Here is a 26353-nt window from a genome sequence, read left to right on the forward strand (position 1 = left end):
GCTAGGATCTTTTCCAAGATCGACCTGCGCGGTGCCTACAACCTTGTCCGCATAAAAGCGGGAGACGAATGGAAGACCGCCTTTAGTACCCAAACAGGGCACTACGGGTATCTCGTTATGCCATTCGGCCTGTCCAACGCGCCGGCGGTCTTCCAAGATTTTATCAATGACATTCTTAGAGACTTCCTGGGAGTCTTTGCTGTGGTCTATTTAGACGATATTCTGATCTACTCCAGCTCATTGGAGGAACATCGCTATCAGGTCAGATTAATTCTTCAGAGACTCAGAGAGCATCGCCTCTTTGCCAAGCCCGAGAAGTGCGAATTCACTCACTAAGAAAAATGCAGATCCATCCCAGTGGCCTCCCCAGGCAGAGGAAGCGTTTGTTGCCTTAAAACAAGCATTCGTGTCCGCTCCCATTTTAAGACATCCCGATCCCCAACTACCTTTTGTGGTTGAGGTCGACGCTTCAGAAGTAGGAGCAGGGGCAGTCCTGTCTCAACAGGATCCTGAGTCCTTATTTTTTTTTCCCTGCGCCTATATGTCTCGAAAATTCTCTCCCGCGGAAATTAATTATGACGTTGGGAACCGGGAGTTGTTGGCTATAAAATGGGCGTTCGAGGAATGGAGGCATTGGTTGGAAGGGGCCAACCACCAGGTTCAGGTAATCACAGACCACAAAAATCTACAATACCTAGAATCAGCCAAGCGCCTGAATGCTCGACAAGCCCGGTGGGCATTATTCTTTACACGTTTTAATTTTATTATTTCTTACCGCCCCGGGTCCAAAAATGTAAGGGCAGACGCATTGTCTCTGAGTTTTCTACCCAAACAGGGTATGCGGGAACCTCCTCGTCCCATTCTTCCGGCATCCATTATTCATTTTGGAATTACTCAGACCCTCAAAGACCTACTTCTGCAGGTCCAGGATCAGGCACCCAGGCAGATGCCTGCCAGTCGTTTATTTGTCCCGCAGCCTTTGAGAAGGCGGGTCTTGGATGAGTTCCACGACAGTCAAATTGCAGGTCACCCTGGCATCAAGAAAACAATTGATCTTCTTTCTCGATGCGTCTGGTGGCCAAGCATAGTTCCAGATACCAAGGAGTACGTCCAGTCTTGTCCTAACTGTGCTAGACACAAAATTCCCAGAGTGTCGCCCACAGGACAACTTATTCCCTTGGCCATTCCCTCCAGACCCTGGTCACATATTGCCATGGACTTTGTGGTCGACCTGCCCCAATCATCAGGTTTCCGAGTGGTATGGGTGATTATCGACAGGTTCAGTAAGATGGCCCACTTTGTTCCTTTGCCCCAGTTGCCGTCAGCCAATAAGTTGGCCAAGTTGTTCTTGGTTCATGTTTTCAAACTTCATGGTCTACCGACCGATATAGTTTCTGATCGAGGTCCGCAGTTCATTGCCCGGTTTTGGAAACTTTTTTGCAAGGCACTAAAGATCAAGTTGAGTTGGACTTCCGCCTATCTCCCCAATCCAATGGGCAGACGGAACGCCTTAATCAGTCCTTGAAGCAATATCTGCGTCTTTTTGTTTCTAAAACACAAAATGACTGGTCAGAGTTTCTCCCCATTGCCGAGTTTGCATATAACAACTCCCATCACTCGGCTACCCAGACTTCACCTTTTTTAGCCAATTATGGCTTTCACCCTAAAGCCACTGCCCTGGCTCCGGAGGGACCAGTAGTACTTTCTTCCACTACTGCCCGTTTAAGGTTCATTTGGAAGGAGGTACATCACGCTTTAAAAAAGGCTGCTCTTCGGGAGAAGGTTTTTGCCGACCGGTCAAGACGGCCATGCAAGTTTAGAGTAGGCGATAAAGTCTGGTTATCGACACGGAACATTAGATTGCGACAAGGAACTTCTAAATTCGGTCCAAAATTTATTGGTCCGTTTCTCATTGTTAAGAGAGTCAATCCTGTAGCTTTTCGGTTACAGATCCCCAGGGCTTTAAAGATAGCCAATACGTTCCATGCCTCTCTGCTCAAACCTGTTTTCATGTCTAGGAAATTCCCTCGAAAAGCAGATCTGGGTAAACCCCCTATTAATGTCCATGGACAATCAGAATTTCTTGTGGAAAAAATCCTGGATTGCAGGGTCTTTCGAGGTTCCTTGTATTTCCTTGTCCATTGGAAGGGATATGGCCCGGAAGAGAGGTCCTGGGTGTCCGACAGTGATCTGCACGCCCCTAGACTCAAAGCAAGCTTCTTTCGGGACTTCCCTCAGAAAGCAGGGTTTAGGGGTTTGTTAACCCCTCCTCAAGGGGGGGGGGTACTGTTAAGCGCCGCAGGAGCGCTCCGGGAAGGACAGAGCGGCATGTTCGTTCAGCCGCCTGTCCTTCCGGCTCTGACGTCCGGTTGCTAAGCAACCAGGGACGCCGGAGGACGCGGCGTCAGGACGTGACGCCCGTCCTCCAACCCCGCGTCTCCCAGCAACCAGGGACGCGGCTGGACGCCGGGGGGACTTCCTGCCCACGGCAGCGCCGTTGCCTAGCAACGGCAGACAGGCAGGTTAGCCTCTAATAGGCTAAAATAAAGCAGACCGCAGGTGTCTGAGGGGGATTATCAGTGCAGGCGGGGCTCAGGCCCCAGTTCCATTGGCTCCTGTCTTCCTTATCTAGGGAGCCAGCCCAGCAGTCCTCGCCGGTGATGGCTCCTGTTTGGTCCTATCTGCCAGCTCCTGTCCGGTTTGCTTCTCAACTGTTTCCAGTGGTACCCTCGTGGACATCTCATCTTCAGGGTTCTCCTAGCGTCGTGAGTTGCCCCACTTGGGGTAGTTTCCTTTTGCCTTTTTTCCATTATTGTTCCTTGCCTTGTATATCTTTTTTCTGTCTGCCGGTTTGGCAGGTCCTTTACGTTGGGGCACCTATTTAGCTCTCATCTTTCTCCTCCCCTTGCTTCCCAGTCCACCTGGGATTCCCAGTCCCTCTAATTCTATTGTGGTTTCGTATATTGCTTGGTATTCTTTTTGTTCCCTGGGCGACTGTTGTCGCGGGTTGTGGCGACCAGGTCGCTGGCGCTTAGCTGCGTTAGCCAGGGTTCGGCAAGTCGCCGTTTGTTAATTTTAGTTAGGACCCTTAGCCAGCTTTCCTCTTGGCCGTACCCTAGGGGGGTCCCCGGCTCCTTGTCCTTCCGTAACTCCTGGCTGCACCGGAGCTTGGGCGGGCGTAACTCGCCCATTCAAACGTGGCGGCTACAGGCGAAGCCTAGAATATCTGCAGGAGTCGGTCACCCAGCCTGGGGGTACAACAGAGGCAGTGTAGGGTTTTTGCCGTGGCTGTCCTAAACAGCAGTCCCGGCTGTGGGGTCACACCTGAAACCTAACAGATAGATCCACTTACCCAGAAGAGAAAAAATAATTCATATTAGAAGGAATTGGCTTTATACTCAAAAACAATTACTTCTTCTTTAATGGTGACTATTACATCCAATGCATAGGAAAGCCATGGGTACGAAGTTTGCCCCAAGGGACGCCAACCTCTTTATGGCAGATTGGGAGGAATAGTACATTTGGAGTAGCGTAGCTTGGGGTTCTGAATTAATATCATGGCATAGGTACAAATATAATGTACTATTTGTGTGGCAAGGGGAAAGAAACAGTCTGGACATTTTCTGCCAAAATTTAAATAATAATCAACACAATATCAGTTTAACTTATACCATCAGTCAAGAAGAAATCAATTTTCTAGACTTAACCATATACATTGATAATGCAACTATCGAAAGAAAAACGTACAATAAACCTACTGATTTTAACAATTATCTATCCATTAATAGTGAACATCATAAAAATTGGCTAAAGAGTGTACTGAAGAGCCAATTACTACGTCTACATCGGAACTGTAGCAAATTGGAAGTGTTTGAAGACCAGGCTGGCCAAATGATCACTAGATTTCAACAAAATGGACTTGGAAAATCTCAAAAAAGAAAAAGAACTGGCAGCACATACATTCAGGAACCAACTTTTGGAGGTAAAATCGGAAAAGAAAAATAGTCAACGGAGAATAAGATGGAATACGCCTCCATCACACAGTTCTCCAGCCAACACAATTTTTTTTAGAAAACAGCATAAAAAACAAAAGACCCTATTCCAAAAACAAAAATTCCTACCTTTCCAAAATTCATATATAGAAAGGCACCAAATTTAAAGGATAAAGTAGCTAAAAGTGCATTGCCAATAACAAACAAGAACCCCATACGAAGTAAAGGTTTTCATCAATGTGGAATCTGTCAAGGCTGCAAAGAAATCAAAACAACTCAAAGAAAATATGAAGAATTCACCAGAAAGGGAAAAACTTACAGACTAAAGAACTTCATGACATGCCATACGACTAATGTCGTTTACTTAATTGAATGAAGCTGTAATTTAATATATATTGGGAAGACAAGTAGCGCTTTGAAAACACGATTGAGTGAACATTTAAGAAATATTAAAAAGGTGTTATTACTCATTCCTTGTCAAATCATTTTAAAGAACACCATAATTGCTCAACAAATCACATCACCAAATGTTTAGCCATTGAACACATAGGAAGCTCCTGGAAAAACAGATGAGGAAACAATGCTAGCAAAGGCTGAAATGCGATGGATATTCGAAACTAAAAATTTAGCCTCCAGAGGCTTAAACTGGATTTCAAATTGAAGTGGTTTCTTTAATCTCCTAACCCTTCTCCATTCCCTATTTCCCAAATATTTCTTTAATGTGGTCTAAATTGATTTGCGCATATGCACTTTATTATTATATCTATATTCAAGATCACAAGGCACATATTAATCTTATTTTTCAAGGTGCAATTCCAACAAATCATCACAAGATGGCACTGTCCAATGAACTACAATGAACAGCAGATGATGAACTCTTTCTAAAATGTCTATGACAAAGCATTAAGGAATATTTGGAACTTAAGAGCTTATTAATGAGAACTCTTTTATCCATATTGTATTTCTGAATTTTTTATACATATCTAATTGCATGAAGTCTGCAAATGTGGATAATCCTATACGTTCCACAAATGGTCCATTTTCCCTCCTTGTCCGGAGGATTATGGGACTTGTAGTCTCTCCACCTATTATAGCTGCTGCTCAATGCGGCCAATAGAACAAATGAAAGAATTATACTGCCAAGCAGGTAATATGTGCCGCAAAGTAGGTGACATACAGCGCACTATTAATAACATCGTACGGGTGGAACACAGGGCGTGCGTTCCACCTTTGTTACTCGCGGCCCTGATACCCACGGCACTAAGATGACGTCATTGGAGGCTCTGCATTAATGGGTGGAACGCATTTTTAAATTAAAATATACAAATAAACACTTAATCATTCCCTTAAAAAAAAACAACTTAATTTTAATACAAGCCCATTATTAAGAATGCAATCCAGGTGTAGACAATATATACCTGAGGTCTATCCTATCCCATCCTGCTTTACTGCTTGATAAAGGATCCAGGCAGGATCCAAAACATGTTGCAGATGCAGGAGGGATTCTAACCATCTATATTGGAGACCTAGCTACTACAGAGTCTATACTGACTGAGACCTGTGCAGACGTATCATCCGGAGAATCTGTCACAAAGAAATCTGACGTGCCTCTTTTATTTGCCTGTCTGGTAAAAGTCCCCATCTTATCTTATTTGATACATCCAAATTGATTGTTGTTATCCCTTTGTTTGGGTAATTAACTTTTATATATTTTTTGTAATTTTTTTGTCTTATATGTTAAATAAAACACTGTCTTGTAATACACACCATTATACTGGATTCAGTATGAAATCCCGGCGGTCGGTATCCCGGCGTTCAAAATCCCGACCGCTGAAATCCCGACAAGGGGGGGGACGTTGATCGCCGCCCCTTGCGGTCTCGCTGCGCTCGCCACACAGCGGGCCCGGTGCCTCACTACGCTCGGCGCGCTAATTTATTCTCCCTCCAGGGGTGTCGTGGACACCCACGGAGGGAGAAAGTGTCGGGATTTCGGCGGTTGGGATTCCGAACGCCGGGATCCCGACCGCCGGGATTTTAACTGCATCCCATTATACTCTATATCTTTTTCATATATATATATATATATAACACAGGAGGGAGTCCAGGCACTCTCAAACAGTAGACAACGACTCCGGTGCCTTTTGTCCCCACGGAAGGGGAAAGAAATAACCAGGAAAGGTAGACGGCACTCTGGAGATTTAGGTAGAAGCTGCACGGCGGCAGATCAAACAGTCAATAAAGAAGACAAAAGTCGGTCTGTGTGTCAACGTTTCAGGAATATAACCCTTTATCAAGACATAAACGTTGACACACAGACCGACTTTTGTCTTCTTTATTGACTGTTTGATCTGCCGCCGTGCAGCTTCTACCTAAATCTCCAGAGTGCCGTCTACTTTTCCTGGTTATATATATATATATATATATATATATATATATATATATATATATATATATATACCATTGGTGACCCTTTGAGGGCGAAGATATGCATTAAAGGAAGGTATTGTTCATATCCACATTACTCCCTTACGTTCTCACTTATCACATTAACTATCCCTTGCGCACAATCTCTCCTCGCACCTTCTTTATTCTAAAATTGTTTAGGCAATAGGTATAGCCCTGAGAAGAGAAGTGCTGCATTGGAAGGCTATTTAACATCAGCGCCAATTAGGGGAACACTACTCCCCCTTTTTACTTTTATATTAATAGTTATGTTTTATTGATTTATATATATTCAAGACAAGCAATTCCCCACAACGTAATTATTTATTTTATTGCAACCTTTCAACATTTTCTAGACAATGTATTATATTAGCCATGAAAATGTATCTATAGCCCAAAAGTAGTAGGTATTTGTAACACATGATGTATGAAGTTTTGGTATTGCTACGCATGAAAGGAGAAACAGTTTAAGCCCTAAAGCCGGGATCTCCAGTAACATCCCCCATCATCTGTACATGCATCTCTATTGGGGAATGTTCTTAGCGATGCTGAATGCAGCATTCCCCCCGAAATGTGTGAATACACATTTGCTTCAGCAAATGTGTATTCACTTGCCAATGCCAGGTCACGTTGCTAAATAGGTCATGCTGGGTAGACGTAGTGTAGTGTATTCCTGACCTAATGCTCATTAAACCATCGGGATTCACTTTAACAATTTATTGAACTATTGTCAGGGGATATGACAGATGATCTCAGATGTGGTCCTCAAGGCACTCCAATGGTCCCAGGTATTAGGTATATCCAGGGCCGGTGCTAGGGTGTCCGGCGCCCTCCTGCAAACCATAAATTTTGCGCCCTTTCACATTGCCATTGCAACAAGCTGCAGCCCGATTGTGGGAGCTTATGCAACATGCAATCCTATGGAGGATCTCGGGTGCATGTACATGTATGCATACACCATCTCAGTGCTGTGTCCGCAAAATGTTGCAGGCACTAAAGGTGCCCATACACGCTGCGAGAATCCTGTTTGTACAGTGTGATGCCCACAGGAGCGCATATCGCATCACACGCTGCTATTGCAGCGTGTATGGCCACCTTTAGGCACATAACCCAGCCCATTATTTAAAAAGTGACTAAAGTAATATAAAAAAAACTACAATTATTAAAAAATTTTTTTATAAACATGTACAATAAAAGATTAACTGTTCTTTTGCTGTTTAACTCTTGTGCAGTCCCTCCTCTTCTATCTGATAGCTGACAGGCGCAGGGAGCAATGGGTAGGGGGCGTATCCGGACATGTCATCCAGGCATTCACAGACAACGCAAGTGTCCTTGAGGAAGAGGGGGGCAGGTCCCAGGAGGAGGACAGTGTATGCACAGGGAGCTGCTCAGCCTCTCCATACTGTGGCCAGATGTCAGACAGGCACTGCGGGCGGTGTGCAGACTGTGTGCACTCGCGGTACAGGGTGCAGCTTTTTATACTGCCACCGCCCGCTGTCAGACAGGCGCTGTGGGCGGCGTGCAAGAGGCAGAGACAGTGAGGGCTGAGGCAGCTTTAGCAGAGCAGGGAGGGAGACAGCGCCTTTTCAGCATGGCGCCTCCCTGCTTTGCAGGAGCTGCTGAGTGGGTAGCGCCGGCTCTGTCCATGGCTCAGCACATATAATTACATGAAATTTGGTGTACACTTGGTGGGCAGACGTCCCTCAGCCGCACACACTGTATGTGGATTATTGCCGGATGGCAGCGGTGTACTCACTCCGAGGTGTAACCTATGCGGATCTCATCTCCATTACAGGAGACGTAGCAAATCACTTGTACTGTACTTACAGTGAATTCTTCTTTGATCGCAGCCAGAGATGGTTTCCACGGGAATATCACTTATTAAATGAAAGTACCATTATATACCGTAGATTGGAAATGGATGAGTCTTCTATATTCTGACTTTACCAGAACTTTTTAATAATTTTTTAAAGACTTTAGATGAGATTTCATCTGAGTCACCTCTTATATATTAGAATTTTAATGTATTTATATATGACGTTATATTATTATAATTTTATTATAATTTTATTTATAAGGCACCACAAGTGTTTCGCAGCGCCGTACAAAGGAACAATACAGGGAGACAAAAACTTGGCTTAACATTGAATAAATAACAAAAATAGAGTACAAATAAAGAGTGCCACAGTTCAATACACATTACAGCTTAAATATAAGTAGTGAGGACTCAATCAACATACAACTAGAGGCTTGATGCCAATGATGGAGATGAGTATGCAGACGAAGATGGTCACTGGGTGTTGGAGTATAGGAGAGCTGTGAGTGAAATGTAATGAGAAGTGGGCTTTGACAACAGGAGGGAAGAGGGTTCTGCTCGGAGGAGCTTACAATCTAGTAGGAAGGGGAGACAGACAGATTACAAGAGGTGCAAGCAAGTGGGTGGTGGCTAGATAGCAGGATGTAAACAGGCAAGGGGTCAGAGAACCAGCTAGTTTATGCAGTGGAAGGGTACGCTTTGGTGAATAGGTGAGTTTTCAGTGCCCTTTTGAAGCTTTGCAAGGTCGGAGAGAGTCTAATGGAGCAAGAGAGTGCTTTCCACTGAAGGGGTGCAGCACGGGCAAAGTCCTGTACTCTAGCATGGGAAGAAGTGATCAGTGAAGCAGTATATTGATACATTTAGGATGTATATATTCATTATTTCTCATTTATTTCATTTAAAAAAGTTTCTTTAATATGTATTCACATTTATTCAATAGACTATCAGTCTTGTCTTATTACATCATTACAGCACAGAGACTTTTAAAATATATTGCAGAGTCCCAGCAATTTGGCAACATACTAAAATATAAAAACACTAGTCAGCGACTAATATTTGTTGTATATAGAAATATGTATTGTTCTTACACTATAAAACATTACATAAAAGTTGAACTATGGTAATCTTTATACTTTTACATTTTAACTGTCTTACAGGAGGATTGCACAACATCTTCTAATATTTTAAGTCCAAATTCTGCTCAGGGGGACTTTGTTCTCTGATTCAGCCAACTAAAGTCATCATTTCTTCTTACACCTGGAGGATTAACCAAAGCCACTTTATTTTTTGGATAGAAGAAACCTTCAACAACTAATTTGTTTCTCATCTCGTACATAATGAGTCTCGTAGGAGAGAAACCACATGTGTGCTCTGAGTGTGACAAAGGCTTTACATATAAATCAAACCTTCTCAGACACCAGAGGAGTCACACAGGGGAGAAACCATTTACATGTCCTGAATGCAGCAAATGTTTTTCCCAGAAGTCACAGATTGTCAGTCATCAGAGGAGTCACACTGGAGAGAAACCATATAAATGTTCTGAATGCAGGAAATGTTTTATGGGAATGACAAATCTTGTTGTACATCAGAGGAGTCACACAGGAGAGAAACCATATAAATGTTCAGAATGCAGCAAATGTTTTTCCTCTAGATCACAGCTTGTCCAACATCAGAGGAGTCACACAGGAGAGAAGCCATATAAATGTTCTGAATGCAGCAATTGTTTTTCCCAGTTGTCACATCTTGTCCGACATCAGAGGAGTCACACAGGAGAGAAACCATATAAATGTTCTGAATGCAGCAAAGGTTTTTCTACGAATTCAAATCTTGTCCAACATCAGATGAGTCACATGGAAGAGAAACCTTATAAATGTTCTGAATGCAGCAAATGTTTTTCCTGGAAGTCAGTTCTTGTCCGACATCAGAGGACTCACACAGGAGAGAAACCATATAAATGTTCTGAATGCAGCAAATGTTTTCCCCATAAGTCAGTTCTTGTCCGACATCAGAGGAGTCACACAGGAGAGAAACCACATAAATGTTCTGAATGCAGCAAATGTTTTTCCCTGAAGTCACATCTTGTCCGTCATCAGAGGAGTCACACAGGAGAGAAGCCATATAAATGAACTGAATGCAATAAATGTTTTTCCCTGAAGTCAGATCTTGTCCAACATCAGAGGAGTCACACAAAGAAAAGCCGTTTAAATGTACTTAATCCAGAAAATGCATTTCCCATAGGCTTCAGCTTGTTACACATTGATTCACAAATGAGAGAAAGTACACAGATGAGTCACATAATTATGACCACCTCCTACATATGACGGCAGCACGTAGCCCATGAAGTACATCACGTGTCATGCACTGGCTTGGTGGGTATATAAGGTGTGCAATAGGCCACCTGCACACATTTCACTCTTTGCACTTCTGTTTAAATGGACAATTTATCTGATGTGCAAACAGAGAGGATTATCGGCTTTCAGGACAATGGTGACTACTTCTGAAACGCAGAATGCGTAATGCTGTGGTGAATGTGTATTGTGACTGGACAAATGGGAACATTGTGAATAACTGACTTGGAAACTGATAACCACCACGAGCATTGATCTGAAAGGTGAACGTTGGCTAGGAAGATGCGTGAGGGCTGACACACTACAGAGGAGCATCTCACAATACAATGAACCTGGGGGCTACAAGACTATTACGTGAGCAATGCTGCGTATGGGGCTCCAAACAGATGGTCTATGCACCAATGTGAACGAAGGTGCATTGGCGTTCAGTTTGCTCAGCAGTATTGGAATTGGACCTCTGCTGATCGGGAATATTTTCATGGCATCCTCTGGGCCCAGTCATCCATGTGGACCGATTTTTTTTTTTTTTTTTTGTATGAACCCATCCTTGCAGATCACATACATCCATATATACAGGGGGGGGGATCTTTCAGCAAGATAATGTGATATCACACAGCTAGAAATGTCTGACAGATGTTGGATGATCATGTCCAAGACTTCTAAGTACTTCCCCAGACCTCTAATTCCTGTCTTTGAACCCAGTTGAGCATCTGTGGGGCCCCCTTGATCAGTGTTCGCCCTATGGTTTCTCCATCATGGACCCTCCAGCAGCTGTGGGTTGTACTGCAGTCACCATGGCTCCATATAGCTTATAGAGTAAATCCCAGCCCTAGCTGCTGTCTGTACTCTACATGGCAGTTACTCTGGCTATTAGCTGGTGGTCATAGTAATATAATTGTGTAGAAACCTGTTTCTTTTTACAATAATTATTTATCACGCGAGCAGTCCCTCTCAGAGCCTGAATGCTGCACGTGTTTCATTAGTAAGTTAGCTTGTATCCTGCTCAAATGGGATTTGTTATACATGATCACTGTGTAAATAACTTTAGAACGCTTCTTGCTGCCATGATCAAAATGCATCAAAGTTGTGAAACTAGTAATATAGTCCTTAGTGGTGACACAGATAAAGCGTCCGATAGTTGTGTGGTCCCATCTCCATTGACTACTCCAGCGTCAAGGCTTTGGCCCCAAAATCCATATTTTTCATGCGCTATATCAAACCCGTCAGGCATTATCTTTGTATAAAGTCCTTTCATGCTTATTCCATCAATTTATTCACAGGTATGAGCCAAGGTTGCCCCCTTTCATGGCTTTTATTTGTTTTAGCTTTGATTGACCCCCTTAGATATTTTCCGAAGGAACATAAATGGCAAGTTATGAAAATAGAGACTTTTTAACATATTTAAGTCTCTTCTGTACCCTCCCCCTCCTCCCCTCACCAGCTACCATCAGTGCACAAGAACGTGCGTCCTACTTTAAGGACAAGATTGATAACATCCGAGATTAAATGGTATGCTCTTCCACAACCTCTAACCCTCTTTCTTCCCCATCTGAACCCTCTAGTACTTTTTCTTTATTTGAGCCTATAAATGAAAAGGAAATATCCGCACTCTTCTTATCCTCCTACTCTACTACCTCTCCTCTTGATCCTATACCTGCACAAGTCATTACAAATCTATCTCCTGTGCTTATTCCAACCTTAAATAAAATCTGCAATCTCTCTCTGGCTACTGGTACTTTTACTTCTCTGCTCAAACATGCAGTGATTACTCCCATTCTGAAAAAAACACAATTCTGACCCTAACTCTCTCTCTCTAACTATCGTCCTATCTCTCAGTTCCCATGCCTCTCCAAGCTACTGGAGAGACTTGTCTACTCTCACCTCACAAACTTAACCCTCAGACCCACTTCAGTCAGGCTTTTGCTCTCAACACTACACTGAGACAGCACTGATTAAAGTGGTGAATGATCTGGTAATTGCTAGGCCATTGCTCACTACTTATTCTACTAGATCTTTCTGCTGCGTTTGACACTGTGGATCACACTGTTCTTTTACAAACACAACACTCCCTAGGTCTTAATGATACAGCCCTTTCCTGGTTCTCATCTTAATTATCTGATCGCTCTTTCAGTGTTCGCTTCTCTGACTCTACTTCCTCTTCACTACCTCTGTCAGTCGGAGTTCCGCAAGGCATTTCTCAATCTATACTTCCTTTTAATGGCAAACTAATCAGCTCTTTCGGATTTCAGTATCATTTGTATGCTGATTATACTCAAATCTATCTATCAACCCCAGAGTTGTCACCAGTGGTTTTGGGCCGAGTCTCTGAATGTCTCTCTGCCATCTCATCTTGGATGTCTTCTCGCCAACTCAAAATCAATATTTCCAAAACGGAATTACTTATATTCCCGAACAGTTACCATCCTGATATCTCCATCGCTGTTGACAACTCGACAATCTACCCTACCCCACAAGCTCGTTGCTTAGGTGTCATCCTCGAATTTGAATTGTCCTTTCTTCCCCACATTCAATCTGTCTCCAAATCATGTTACATGCATCTAAAAAAAACATCTAAAATATGACCGTATCTCTCACAAGACACTACTAAATCTCTTATCCATGCACTCATTATATCCCGCATTGATTATTGCAATAGTCTCCTAACTGGTCTTCCCAAGAACAGACTCTCTCCACTGCAATCCATTTTAAATGCTGCTGCTAGGCTCATCTTCCTAGCAAGATGCTCATCGTCTGCTGATCCGCTCTGCCAGTCCCTCCATTGGTTGCCTGTATCTTACCGTATTCAATATAAAACACTTCTACTCGCATATAAAGCTATTAACCGTACTGCACCAGCTTATATCTCTTCACTTATCACAAAATATCTCCCATCTCGACCACTCCGCACTGCACAAGATTTGCGTTTAAGTTCTACACGCATAACCCTCTGAGACACTTTGCTATTATATAGCTTCCCTTCTGGACTTGCAAGTTGGTGGGACTGCTATGCTATTACTGGTGCCTGTCCTTGTGTTTCCCTCCTATATCCCTATAGATTGTAAGCTTGCAGCAGGGCCCTCTTACCTCCAAGTCTGTCTGTTGTTACCCAGTTTGTTTTATTACTGTCTACTATTGTAAAGCACAATCCCTGCGCTATATAACAAACTGTAAATAAATAATAAATAAATAGCTAATTTGGAAGTAAAGTTGGCATTTGCAAATTTATTTTCTTTATTTTCACAACCCTAAAGAAGCGATACCCCAATTACTATTTGAAATAAATAAGTTTGAAATGATATCAAGTTTTAATATGAATTCTTCTAAAGGGCCCTACATACAGAGAGATTTGTGCCAGAGATTCATAACGGGAGATTCAGCACGGGAGATTTCACTCTCTCAGATAATGCGCCACATACAGAGATCTTTGTCAGAGATACATAATGGGAGATTCAGCATGGGAGATGTCACTCTCTCAAATAAGGAGTCACATACAGAGAGATCTGTGTCAGAGATACATAACTGGAGATTCAGTATGGGAGATGTCACTCTCTCCGATGATGAGCCACTTACAGAGAGATTTGTGTCAGAGATACATAACGGAGATTCAGCATGGGAGATTTTAGATTTCAATCTCTCAGATAATGAGCCGCATACAGAGAGATTTGTGCCAGAGATTCATAATAGGAGATTCAGCATGGGAGATGTCACTCTCAAATAATGAGCCACATACAGAGAGATCTGTGTCAGAGATACATAACCGGAGATTCAGCATGGGAGATGTCACTCTCTCCGATAATGAGCCACATACAGAGAGATTTGTGCCAGAGATTCATAATGGGAGATTCAGCATGGGAGATGTCACTCTCTCCGATAATGAGCCACATACAGAGAGATTTGTGCCAGAGATTCATAATGGGAGATTCAGCATGGGAGATTTCACTCTCTCAGATAATGTGCCCACATACAGAGAGATTTGTGCCAGAGTTACATAACGGGAGATTCAGCATGGGAGATTTCAGATTTCAATCTCTCAGATAATGAGCCACATACAGAGAGATTTGTGTCAGAGATTCAGCATGGGAGATTTCACTCTCAGATAATGAGCCACATACAGAGATCTTTGTCAGAGATACATAACGGGAGATTTCACTCTCTCAGATAATGCGCCACATACAGAGATCTTTGTCAGAGATACATAACGGGAGATGTCACTCTCAAATAATGAGCCACATACAGAGAGATCTGTGTCAGAGATACATAATGGGATACTCAGCATGGGAGATGTCACTCTCAGATAATGAGCCACATACAGAGAGATTCATAACGGGAGATTCAGCAGGGGAGATGTCACTCTCTCAGATAATGAGTCACATACAGAGAGATCTGTGTCCGAGATTCATAATGGGAGATTCAGCATGGGAGATGTCACTCTCTCAGATAATGAGCCACATACAGAGAGATCTGTGTCCGAGATTCATAATGGGAGATTCAGCATGGGAGATGTCACTCTCTCAGATAATGAGCCACATACAGAGAGATCTGTGTCAGAGATACATAACGGGAGATTCAGCATGGGAGATGTCACTCTCTCAGATAATGAGCCACATACAGAGAGATCTGTGTCCGAGATTCATAATGGGAGATTCAGCATGGGAGATGTCACTCTCTCAGATAATGAGCCACATACAGAGAGATCTGTGTCAGAGATACATAACGGGACACTCAGCATGGGAGATGTCCCTCTCTCAGATAATGAGTCACATACAGAGAGATCTGTGTCAGAGATACATAACGGGAGATTCAGCATGGGAGATGTCACTCTCTCAGATAATGAGCCACATACAGAGAGATCTGTGTCAGAGATACATAACGGGAGATTCAGCATGGGAGATGTCACTCTCTCAGATAATGAGTCACATACAGAGAGATTTGTGTCAGAGATACATAACGGGAGATTCAGCATGGGAGATGTCACTCTCTCAGATAATGAGTCACATACAGAGAGATTTGTGTCAGAGATACATAACGGGAGATTCAGCACGGGAGATGTCACTCTCAGATAATGAGCCACATACAGAGAGATTTGTGTCGGAGATACATAACGGGAGATTCAGCATGGGAGATGTCACTCTCTCAGATAATGAGCCACATACAGAGAGATCTGTGTCAGAGATACATAACAGGAGACTCAGCATGGGAGATTTCACTCTCAGATAATGAGCCACATACAGAGAGATTTGTGTCAGAGATACATAACGGGAGATTCAGCATGGGAGATGTCACTCTCTCAGATAATGAGTCACATACAGAGTGATTTGTGTCAGAGATACATAACGGGACACTCAGCATGGGAGATGTCCCTCTCTCAGATAATGAGTCACATACAGAGAGATCTGTGTCCGCGATTCATAATGGGAGATTCAGCATGGGATATGTCACTCTCTCAGATAATGAGCCACATACAGAGAGATCTGTGTCAGAGATACATAACGGGAGACTCAGCATGGGAGATGTCCCTCTCTCAGATAATGAGTCACATACAGAGAGATCTGTGTCAGAGATACATAATGGGAGATTCAGCATGGGAGATGTCCCTCTCTCAGATAATGAGCCACATACAGAGAGATCTGTGTCCGAGATTCATAATGGGAGATTCAGCATGGGAGATGTCACTCTCTCAGATAATGAGCCACATACAGAGAGATTTGTGTCAGACATACATAATGGGAGACTCAGCATGGGAGATTTCACTCTCAGGTAATGAGCCACATACAGAGAGATCTGTGTCAGAGATACATAACGGGACACTCAGCATGGGAGATGTCACTCTCAGATAATGAGCCACATACAGAGAGATCTGTGTCAGAGATACATAACGGGAGATTCAGCATGGGAGATTTAAAATCTCTCACAGAAAGTGTTTAAGTGATTTCAGTGGAATAAAAAAAAGTATTCAAATTCACATATAAACATTGGTGCTATATTTATTTTTTTTTTCAGTCCAAAAACACCATAGGGCTTATTTTTGGGGTAGGGCTTATTTTAGCTCCTCAGTCTTTCTTTTAGCCACATCATGCCCCTCAATCACCTTATACTTTAAGCACAACTGCCACTTTCCTTTCCTTCTGCATTTTTCAGCCACTCAGCCTTTCCTCCGCCGCCGCTCAGTCACTCCGCTCCCGCCTGTGAACTGACGACACTCAGTCCTTGAGGTGTGCAGTGATGTCACATGCGCAAGGGATCCCTGGGACCGCTGATGCCAGCAGAGGCTTCAGCGGTACCAGGGCTGCTACCGTAGCAACAGCATACATTTCATGCGAGGGGGGCGGAGCTGGAAGTTTAGCACAGGGATTGGGCAAATTGGGGATTTAATTAGGGCTTATTTTCAGGGCAGGGCTGTTTTTGGACCGTTGCCCAGAAATAAGGGTAGGGCTTATTATTGGGGTAGGTCTTATTATCAGGGAAACAGGGTACCACCACACACTACTGATTGCTGCCAATCAGCCCTCCCATTTCATTTATACAGAGTGACCCAGTCACTGGAACGCCGGGTGGACTCTCCTCAAGACTCCCGCAGGTTTTTTTACTCTCTCCTGCCTGCCTGTCTGAGATACACTGCGCGACAGCAGACAGGAAGTTCCCACTGGTCAGAGCAGCAGGTGAAGTTGTCAAACAGCTTCCTGCTGCTGCTGCTGTGGGACGGCAGTGAGAGCAGGGTGGCTAGGGTTTCCAGGTAATGGACAGCTGAGGTGGCTGTGTCCGGGCAGCCAGGGTATCCAGGTAATGGACAGCTGAGGTGGCTGTGTCCAGGCAGCCAGGGTATCCAGGTAATGGACAGTTGAGGTGGCTGTGTCCAGGCGGCCAGGGTTTCCAGGTAATGGACGACTGAGGTGGCTGGGTGGCTTCCGTGATCGCTCAGAAGGCCACCACACAGCAGAAATGTGCAGGGCCTTCTGAGCGACCACTTTGAATTTACAAGCAGGGCTGCTATACATTGGGGACCCGCGGGGCTGCACATCCATATTGCCGTGTGGTTTACACACACAGCATTATTCAGCCACTTTCTGAGCGACTTAGTAAAATGATGTAAAATCACTCAGAAAGTGGCTGAATATCGCTGTGTGTGTAGGGCCCATAAGACTGAGGCTTTACCTTTCTCAATGGAGACAAAAACTGGGGACATCTTCCCATTTCGGTGAGTTTTTTTTGTTATAAAATTTTATTTTCTTAAATGTTTCCACATATACACATAGAATGGACATTTACAGTTCATGATTCCTGCTGGTTTCATCACATTGAAATTTAACTCACAAAAACATATTGAGACAAAAACTGGGGACATCCTTCCCATTTCGGTGAGTTATGGATAATTGTTTTACTTATTTCGGCATCCTGACCACCCTACAAAATTGAATGATGTGAGTAATGATGCTCTTTCGGGGGAAATGTTTTGATCTCCATAATGGGCTAATTTGCTGCTATCTTATATCGGTCATTGCCATCTCTATCCTGTGGTATGTTTTCCATGCATTTTGTATGTCCTACAGATGTTGCCGATTATTCCACCAAAGAGAGCAACAACTAAACAAACAATTGTCCTAGTTAATTTGGGCAGGGAAAAACCCACGGTTATCCCTGTTAAAACTTCAACAGACTAAAGAACTTGGTGGTCTGGGCCTAACATAGCTTCACTCATACGCATTAGTGGCTAACTAAAGAATTACTTCAGATTGGATAACAGGGAAAGGGGTATTTACTGTACAAACTTTAGAACAGTGTTTTGTATCAAATCAAACCTTGGTCTCCCTTTTCCAAAGCTGTAGTCAGTGAGATTTTACTACATTACACATGTAATACACTTATTTAAGGTGTTTTCTGTCCTTTTATAGTGTGGCCATGATCAGGGGTGTTTGGGGGTCTGCCGCTCCGCCCGCAGCCGCACCTCCACACGCTGGCAGACAGAAAGAGAGAGGCCAACTGCAGGCAGGAGATTTCAAATGAATAGGGTGGCAGCCGATTGGCTGAGAGCTCTTAGACAATCAGCAGCTTCCTTATTCATTTCAATTCTCCTGCCCACTGCTGGCCTCTCTTTTCCAGTGGCAGAGGTGCAGCAGCAGACCCCAAGCACCCCTGATCTTGGCCACACTGAACAATTGAGTAAACCCTCTGATCATTTCCTCAATCATTCTTTGTGTGGCCACGATCAGGGGGATTCTGGATTTAAAAAACTATTTTCATCTCACATCTTGGTACAATCTGGAGGTACTTCCTTCAGGAGCTCTCTTTTGAACATCATATTTCAGGTGATTATTTCTTGATGGAAGTCGTTCATGTGTGCTATATTTCATAGTCGATATTGGCTATGTTGACTCTCCGCTGGTATTATGTTAATCAAATAAACTGCTGAATGTTATTTGTATATGGTATTAATAATGTTACTCTGAAGTGCACCCACTTTGTCTTCTGCAACTAATATATTTTTTAATTACCTGTCAATAAAAACTTCTTGAAAAAAGTTAGCTTGTATGACCACAATATGTATTCTAGGGAGACCGTTTCTATTTTCTTTGTGACGAGTGGTTTATTTACATGAGTCCTGATATAGACAGGAGTGCTCTGACAAGTGGACTTGGAGGCGCTTTCTCCCTGGGATGTTCTTCTGTCGCAGCATAGCAAAGGGGTTTGTGCGGCAGAGGAGTGTGTTCAGCGGGTCGGTGTTAACCTGCTCTCTAGGCACCGAATGACCGCAGCCTAGTGAGCAGGTCTGAATTACCCCCTAGTTTCTATCTATCCTCCCATGATCACTATGACCACCTCCATGCTACGTCACATTGTATATTGATAATGGGAGGATAGATAGTGCGCAGCAAGTCTGGCTAAAGGGAATTAATCTCGGGATATTAAAAATGAATCGAGAAATTCAAAAACAAGTTGTTGTGCAATACAAGAACATCTGTCCTCAGAGGGGCAACCACCATTGGCACAACAGGAGCAGTGGGGCCCACTGCTGCTCCTGTCACCCTCTCCCTGTTACACCCTGCCTCTCCATGTCTCTCTCTGCCTCTCCTTGTCACACCCTGCCTCTCCCTGTCTCTCTCTCTGCCTCTTCCTGTCACACCCTGCCTCTCCCTGTGTCTCTCTGCCTCTTTGTCACACCCTGCCTCTTCCTGTCTCTCTCTGCCTCTTCCTGTCACACCCTGCCTCTCCCTGTCTCACCCTGCCTCTCCCTGTCTCTCTCTCTGCCTCTTCCTGTCACACCCTGCCTCTCCCTGTCTCTCTCTGCCTCTCCTTGTCACACCCTGCCTCTCCCTGTCTCTGTCTGCCTCTTCCTGTCACACCCTGCCTCTCCCTGTCTCTCTCTGCCTCTTTCTGTCACACCCTGCCTCTTCCTGTCTCTCTCTGCCTCTTCCTGTCACACCCTGCCTCTCCCTGTCTCTCTGCCTCTTCCTGTCACACCCTGCCTCTCCCTGTCTCTATCTGCCTCTTCCTGTCACACCCTGCCTCTTCCTGTCACACCCTTCCTCTCCCTGTCTCTCTCTGCCTCTTCCTGTCACACCCTGCCTCTCCCTGTCTCTCTCTGCCTCTTCCTGTCACACCCTGCCTCTCCCTGTCTCTCTCTGCCTCTTCCTGTCACATCCTGCCTCTCCCTGTCTCTCTCTCTGCCTCTTCCTGTCACACCCTGCCTCTCCCTGTCTTTCTCTGCCTCTTTCTGTCACACCCTGCCTCTTCCTGTCTCTCTCTGCCTCTTCCTGTCACACCCTGTCTCTCTCTCTGCCTCTTCCTGTCACACCCTGCCTCTCCCTGTCTCTCTCTCTCTGCCTCTTCCTGTCACACCCTGCCTCTCCCTGTCTCTCTTTGCCTCTTCCTGTCACACCCTGCCTCTCCCTGTCTCTCTCTGCCTCTTCCTGTCACACCCTGCCTCTCCCTGTCTCTCTCTGCCTCTTCCTGTCGCACCCTGCCTCTCCCTGTCTCTCTCTGCCTCTTCCTGTCGCACCCTGCCTCTCCCTGTCTCTCTCTGCCTCTTCCTGTCGCACCCTGCCTCTCCCTGCCTCTCCCTGTCTCTCTCTGCCTCTTCCTGTCGCACCCTGCCTCTCCCTGTCTCTCTCTGCCTCTTCCTGTCGCACCCTGCCTCTTCCTGTCGCACCCTGCCTCTTCCTGTCGCACCCTGCCTCTTCCTGTCGCACCCTGCCTCTCCCTGTCTCTCTCTGCCTCTTCCTGTCGCACCCTGCCTCTCCCTGTCTCTCTCTGCCTCTTCCTGTCGCACCCTGCCTCTCCCTTTCTCTCTCTGCCTCTTCCTGTCACACCCTGCCTCTCTCTGTCTCTCTCTGCCTCTTTCTGTCACACCCTGCCTCTTCCTGTCTCTCTCTGCCTCTTCCTGTCACATCCTGCCTCTCCCTGTCTCTCTCTGCCTCTTCCTGTCACACCCTGCCTCTCCCTGTCTCTCTCTGCCTCTTCCTGTCACACCCTGCCTCCCCATGTCTCTCTCTGCCTCTTCCTGTCATACCCTGCCTCTCCCTGTCTCTCTCTCTGCCTCTTCCTGTGACACCCTGCCTCTCCCTGTCTCTATCTGCCTCTTCCTGTCACACCCTGCCTCTCTCTGCCTCTTCCTTTCACATCCTGCCTCTTCCTGTCACATCCTGCCTCTCCCTGTCTCTCTCTGCCTCTTTCTGTCACACCCTGCCTCTCCCTGTCACATTTCAGCTCAGAAAGGAAAGAAAAGAGATTTGCACTATGGATGCATTCCAAAAAGAGAAAAAATAATTGAAAAAAGTTTTAGACTTCATTGATTTATTAAAAAATAAGGGAGAGATTTACTCTGCATTCGTTCAGCAAATAAGTTTGTAGGTAATATCCCTCCTTGTTTTAGTGAAAATGTTTAAGAGGTTAAAATTGTTTCAGAAACACACTTACAAACATAACATGAAGTGCTTTTGATGCACCTTGGAAAAGATAGAGGTGTGTATTTGGATTTTAAAAAGAGAGACTAGGCCTATTGTTCAGTGGGCGGTATTCAATGAGGCTGATTCGCCAGGTTTTTATGGCGATTTTGTGCTGTAAGGCGAATTTCTGACTAAAACGGTGAATCACCCTATTCAATGACCAGATGGCGAATACATTTCAAGGTTTTTTTCGCCATGATTCACTGAGTAGCAATCGCTATCTTTTTATGGTGAAGTGGAAGGTGAACTTTTAAAATAAAGTGTTTTGTTTTTTACAATTGGTGTAAAAAAATCAGGAATTTTATTCTGAGGAGGGGCATGCTATTTTTATTCATGTGCTGTAAGCACATGAATATATATTAAATAAAAAAAAAATATATATATATATATTTTTACACATACCAGCCAGCAGGGGGCCGGAGCCGAGCCGCTCATTAGATATTCATATATTCACTTCACCCGATCATTACATATGCATGATCGGGTGTAGTGAATATACCCGGTCCCCTGCTGGCACCCCCGGGGGGCAGCCTGTGCTGCCTGGCACCCGGGGAGCCCACCTCCCCCCCACAAACATTCTGGGGCAGGCAGGGAGACTTCCATCTCCCTGCCTGTCACCGTCCGCCGCAGGAGCGCAAATTCGCCAGTCAGGGGCAGTGAGCCGGCGAGGCTCCGGAACGCAGCGAGCAGTGGCGAATGTGCAGCGAATCCTAAACAGGATTCGCTGCACGTCGCCGGTATTCACATTGAATACCTCCCAGTGTCTTTTTTTACTGCAGCTTCAGATTAGGATGTGACACTGTACCTAGAGTTACTAATATGCACAATGTATCTATTGTTCCCCTTTGATTTCTAGATTAAGTGTATTTGGTTAGTAATACATTGTTTCAGATTTGTTGGCAGTCTGCCCAAAAGATATATTGTATTCTTCTTTTGATCTTAATAAAGGGTTTTTATTTTAAACTGCTGTTTGTGTTTTGTTACTTTTTATTTTTGTAACACTTTTAGGTACAGTGTATTCTTTCCTTACTTGTACTATATTGACTGTGGCCTAGTTAAAAGGAATAATTACTTTTTGTTTTCTATTTTCTAGAGCACTTTTATGGGTGTTGTATCCCTCTGTGCAATTTACAGTGCCTCTATAAGTCCTATATAGGTATTTGATGAGGTTATATTATGAGATCTCCCATCCACATAGGTTTATTAGTGTTTTTTTCTGTGATTCAATATAGGTATATTCCTACACACTTTAAACTGTCAGTGTGTTTGACAATCCCTCTTATCGCTATTATTTGTATATGTTTGCAGCTGTGTTTTTGCTGCGATATCTGGATCAGTAATATTATTTAGATTTTATTACTGTCAGTAATATTGATTTATTTTAATAGCTGGGGTATTGTCACGGTGGTATAGAAGATATGTTTTCAAGGATTCAGCATTCTATATTTCAGAATGCTGCCTTTCAGTGTGTTATCAAAGTTCACAGAGTTTGGTTCCTTTTATTCACTGTTGTGACTCTGCTGACCTCTAGTGGTCATTTTGCAGAATATCACTCGTATCTTATAACCTCTATAGTAGTGCCTCTGTCTTTCTATATTTACAGATAGTTACTCTCCGTTTTTCAATTGACAGGGTTACATGCTCTTTGCAGTATAGGACTATATCCCTGCATGCTAGTACCGCTGCCTTATTCTTTGGTTCTAATTAGCTGACATTTTAGCAATTCAAATAACAGTTTTAATAACATTATTGACATCTGTAAACAATAGCCTATTGTCTGTCTATCAACACGTGTTTCACTAAACGCTTCTTCCTGCAGATCATTTAGAACAAATTTAATGCACTATTTACTGCACAAGCTTAGTGAAATGTCTAATGCCAAGGGCCTTAATGGGATGTTACAAATTCCATGGGGGTAGCTATTCAGTCACTTGTATCAGATAGAGGCAGGGTAGGAAATGGAAAAAGGAGAATGCAGGGAAGGTGGCATTTTAGGATTATCACTTAGGTTTGGGAGGCTGCATGGTGCAACGTATTTACACTCAGTGTGACCTAACATGCTTTATGTCACCTCGCAGTGCAACCCTTCTTCCACATGCAGATGCCTAAGGATTGGAGGAGGAGGACAGGCAGATGACCTGGATGGACGCCGAGCTACGGCAATTCCGAAAGCGTAGTATGCAAAAGTACTCTTCCTTGACAGGAATGAGTTCTAGTGTGGTGACAACAGAATGGTATAACCAGGTTCCAACGGCCCATACATTTCCTCCTACATTGTGTTAGTATGTGCATAACGTAGCAAGAGCCTTACATTCGCTAGCAAGGAAAGCATTAGTGACAGCGGCACGGAGAAGCTGCAGATCAGCCGGAGATGTGTTAGCGCACAAAGTGCTTGCCAAAAGATCAGGTCATTGAGAGAGCATACAAGTAGCAGAATAGGGATAGGGTGGGGATAGACGAAGTCAGACCGGGCACATTGCGTAGGGGTATAAAAGGGGGAAGATAAGATGGCACAGCTTAGGGGCGACAATAGCATGGCCTTTCAGGGGGCCCCAGGAAAGAAAGAAATAAGGCCAGCATGGAGGAGGTATGAGGTATCCGACATGTAGGCAAGAGGTGGGACCGCTACTGGAGCTGTCCCCTATAATAGTATTAGTAAATCATGGGGTAGCAGGTTAGCCAACAGAGAGAGAACTTTTGGTGCGACAGCCTGGGGATGGTTGTCAGTCAACAAGCAAAGTGCCTCCTCCCCACCAGCTATCAACTGGTCTTAAGGGGCCTGCAGCATACCTTTAATTTCCATGTCAAGCATGTGCTGGGGGTAGATAACACCATAGCCGATGCCCTCTCAAGTGGAAAATGGCGAGCTTTAAGAGAGGTGGCACAGCAAGCAAACCTGCAAGGGTTAACTTGTCCACCTCATTAATGTCAGATTGTCAAGACGGTGGGAGCAAGCTGGCCAGAAATTCATTATCGCCAGCAACATGAAGACGCTACAGGGCAGCGCTAACAGGCATTTCCTTCTCTGCCAAAGTGGCAGGGGAAGACGACATAACAATAGCTTCATCATCAGCAGAATGAGGAAAGGGTGGGTCAGGTAAGCCCAAAAGAATCAGACACTAGATGGCCCATTATGGAGCCAATGCTGTACAAGCTCATGGCGCAGAATGCAAATGGTGTGAAAAATAGCATTTGGCGCACAGAACTGGGTCCTTAGTGCACGCAGATGCGTCCCCGCTCATCATTTATCATTTCAAAACCTTGCGTCAAAAGTGCTGTGTGGTAGCAAGTGGCAGTCAGGAAAAGGAATAAGGTAGCACTCTTTTAGAATTGGAGCAGCCACTATGGCATTCGAAGCAGGGTGCTTAGACAGGGCAATTAAGAGCATCGGCAGGTGGCAATCAACAAGCTACAAAAAATATATATACCATCAGGCAAAGGAATCGATGCCTAACTAACACCCATCCTGTAAAGAGGGTCTCCTGGGGATTTCTTCTTGCCAACGTTGATTTTGGGGGTCGGAAGGGGATTCCTGTTTTTTTCTGTCTTAAAAAAGGGCCAGGATAAGCCACGGACCCGGGGAGGTTTTTCAGGTTTTTGCTTCTGCTGGGAGCACCCTTTGCACATTCCATATCCTGTCTCAATAACTCAACCCCATCCCTGTCCCTCCCAACCCCCCCCCCCCCCACACACACTACCGCCACCCACCCACCCATATTTGCAGCAGGAAGTGTGAGATTGCACTTTGATCAAAACCAGTTCAAGGTCACAGTTCCACATGCAGAGTGACAGAGACCAAGTTGGTGACGGAGGCATCCCAGAAGAGGGGGTGCGAGATCCAAGGCCTGGCGTCGGGGGGGGGGGGTGTTGGGGGTACAATTGGGGGAACCCGATCGGTTACAGGTTTCAGTTGCGGGAAGGGGTCCATGCCCCCTCCCCCTGGTCAGCTTGATTCAGTTGCGTTGGAGGGCTGGTGGACCGCAGTGCTATCTATACAAGGGTACATTTTATCCCTGCCATTTCTATACATTACAATAGACACATACCCTCAAACATGACCCATTCCATTAGGTACAAAATGCTCTGTTCTTGGACTTCCCTGCCAGTGGCATTTACAGAGGGTGGATTCCAGCACAGTCCAAAATTGAAAGAGGGGGGGTCACACCAACTGCCAGTGTGTCCAGGACAGTTATGTTTGAGGTCGCAGTAGGTGTGGCTCCCCTTTTTGAATATTGGACTGTGCTGCAGCCTCACCTCTGCAACTGCCACTGGCAGGAAGTCCAGGAATAGAGCATTTTGTACATAATGGAATGGGTCATGTTGGAGGGTATGTAGACAGCACTGGTTCAGATATATCTTCACCAATTTTTCACTACCTGTTTGCTACAATTTGACAGCATTATAGTAAACGTGGGTTTATAAATCTGTTATTTTCCAGTGCTGTCCAAATTGCTCAGCATTCTGTTTAGGAATGCCCGACAGTTCAGCACAACATTGCGCACTTTATATGGGTACCCTAACATTTTCACTGTCGCCTTTTTTTCCATCTAATAAACCTGAGGCGCAGACAGTCTTTTGCTAAGTCAACATTTCGGACTCAGCCTCTGTATCCATCTGCTGATTGTAGGTATGGTAATCCTTAAAACAGCTGTAGTAAACCAGGGGTATAGCACACACCAAACTGGACAAAAGCACTTGATGAGCTTGTATATATACAAAAGGACACCACCAACCAATATAGACTTGCAGGGGGTGTCCGGCCACTTAGACGGTTACTGTGTTGGTGCCCGTGCAGAGAATAGACACGAGATGCTG

General features: G+C 44.6%; 1 protein-coding gene across 1 annotated transcript in view; it reads left to right on the forward strand.

The window, feature by feature from the left end:
- LOC146075899 (uncharacterized) overlaps positions 1-26353 on the forward strand; it is a 91826-nt gene that overhangs the window by 22996 nt on the left and 42477 nt on the right. Inside the window, exon 2 of the mRNA XM_083185584.1 lies at positions 9408-10224. Coding sequence (XP_083041710.1) covers positions 9588-10224 — 637 coding nt within the window. The 5' untranslated portion in view covers positions 9408-9587. The remainder of the gene's footprint in view (positions 1-9407; positions 10225-26353) is intronic.

Source organism: Crinia signifera, chromosome 4 (assembly GCF_055691185.1).
Source record: "Crinia signifera chromosome 4, ASM5569118v1, whole genome shotgun sequence".
Classification (NCBI taxonomy): domain Eukaryota; kingdom Metazoa; phylum Chordata; class Amphibia; order Anura; family Myobatrachidae; genus Crinia; species Crinia signifera.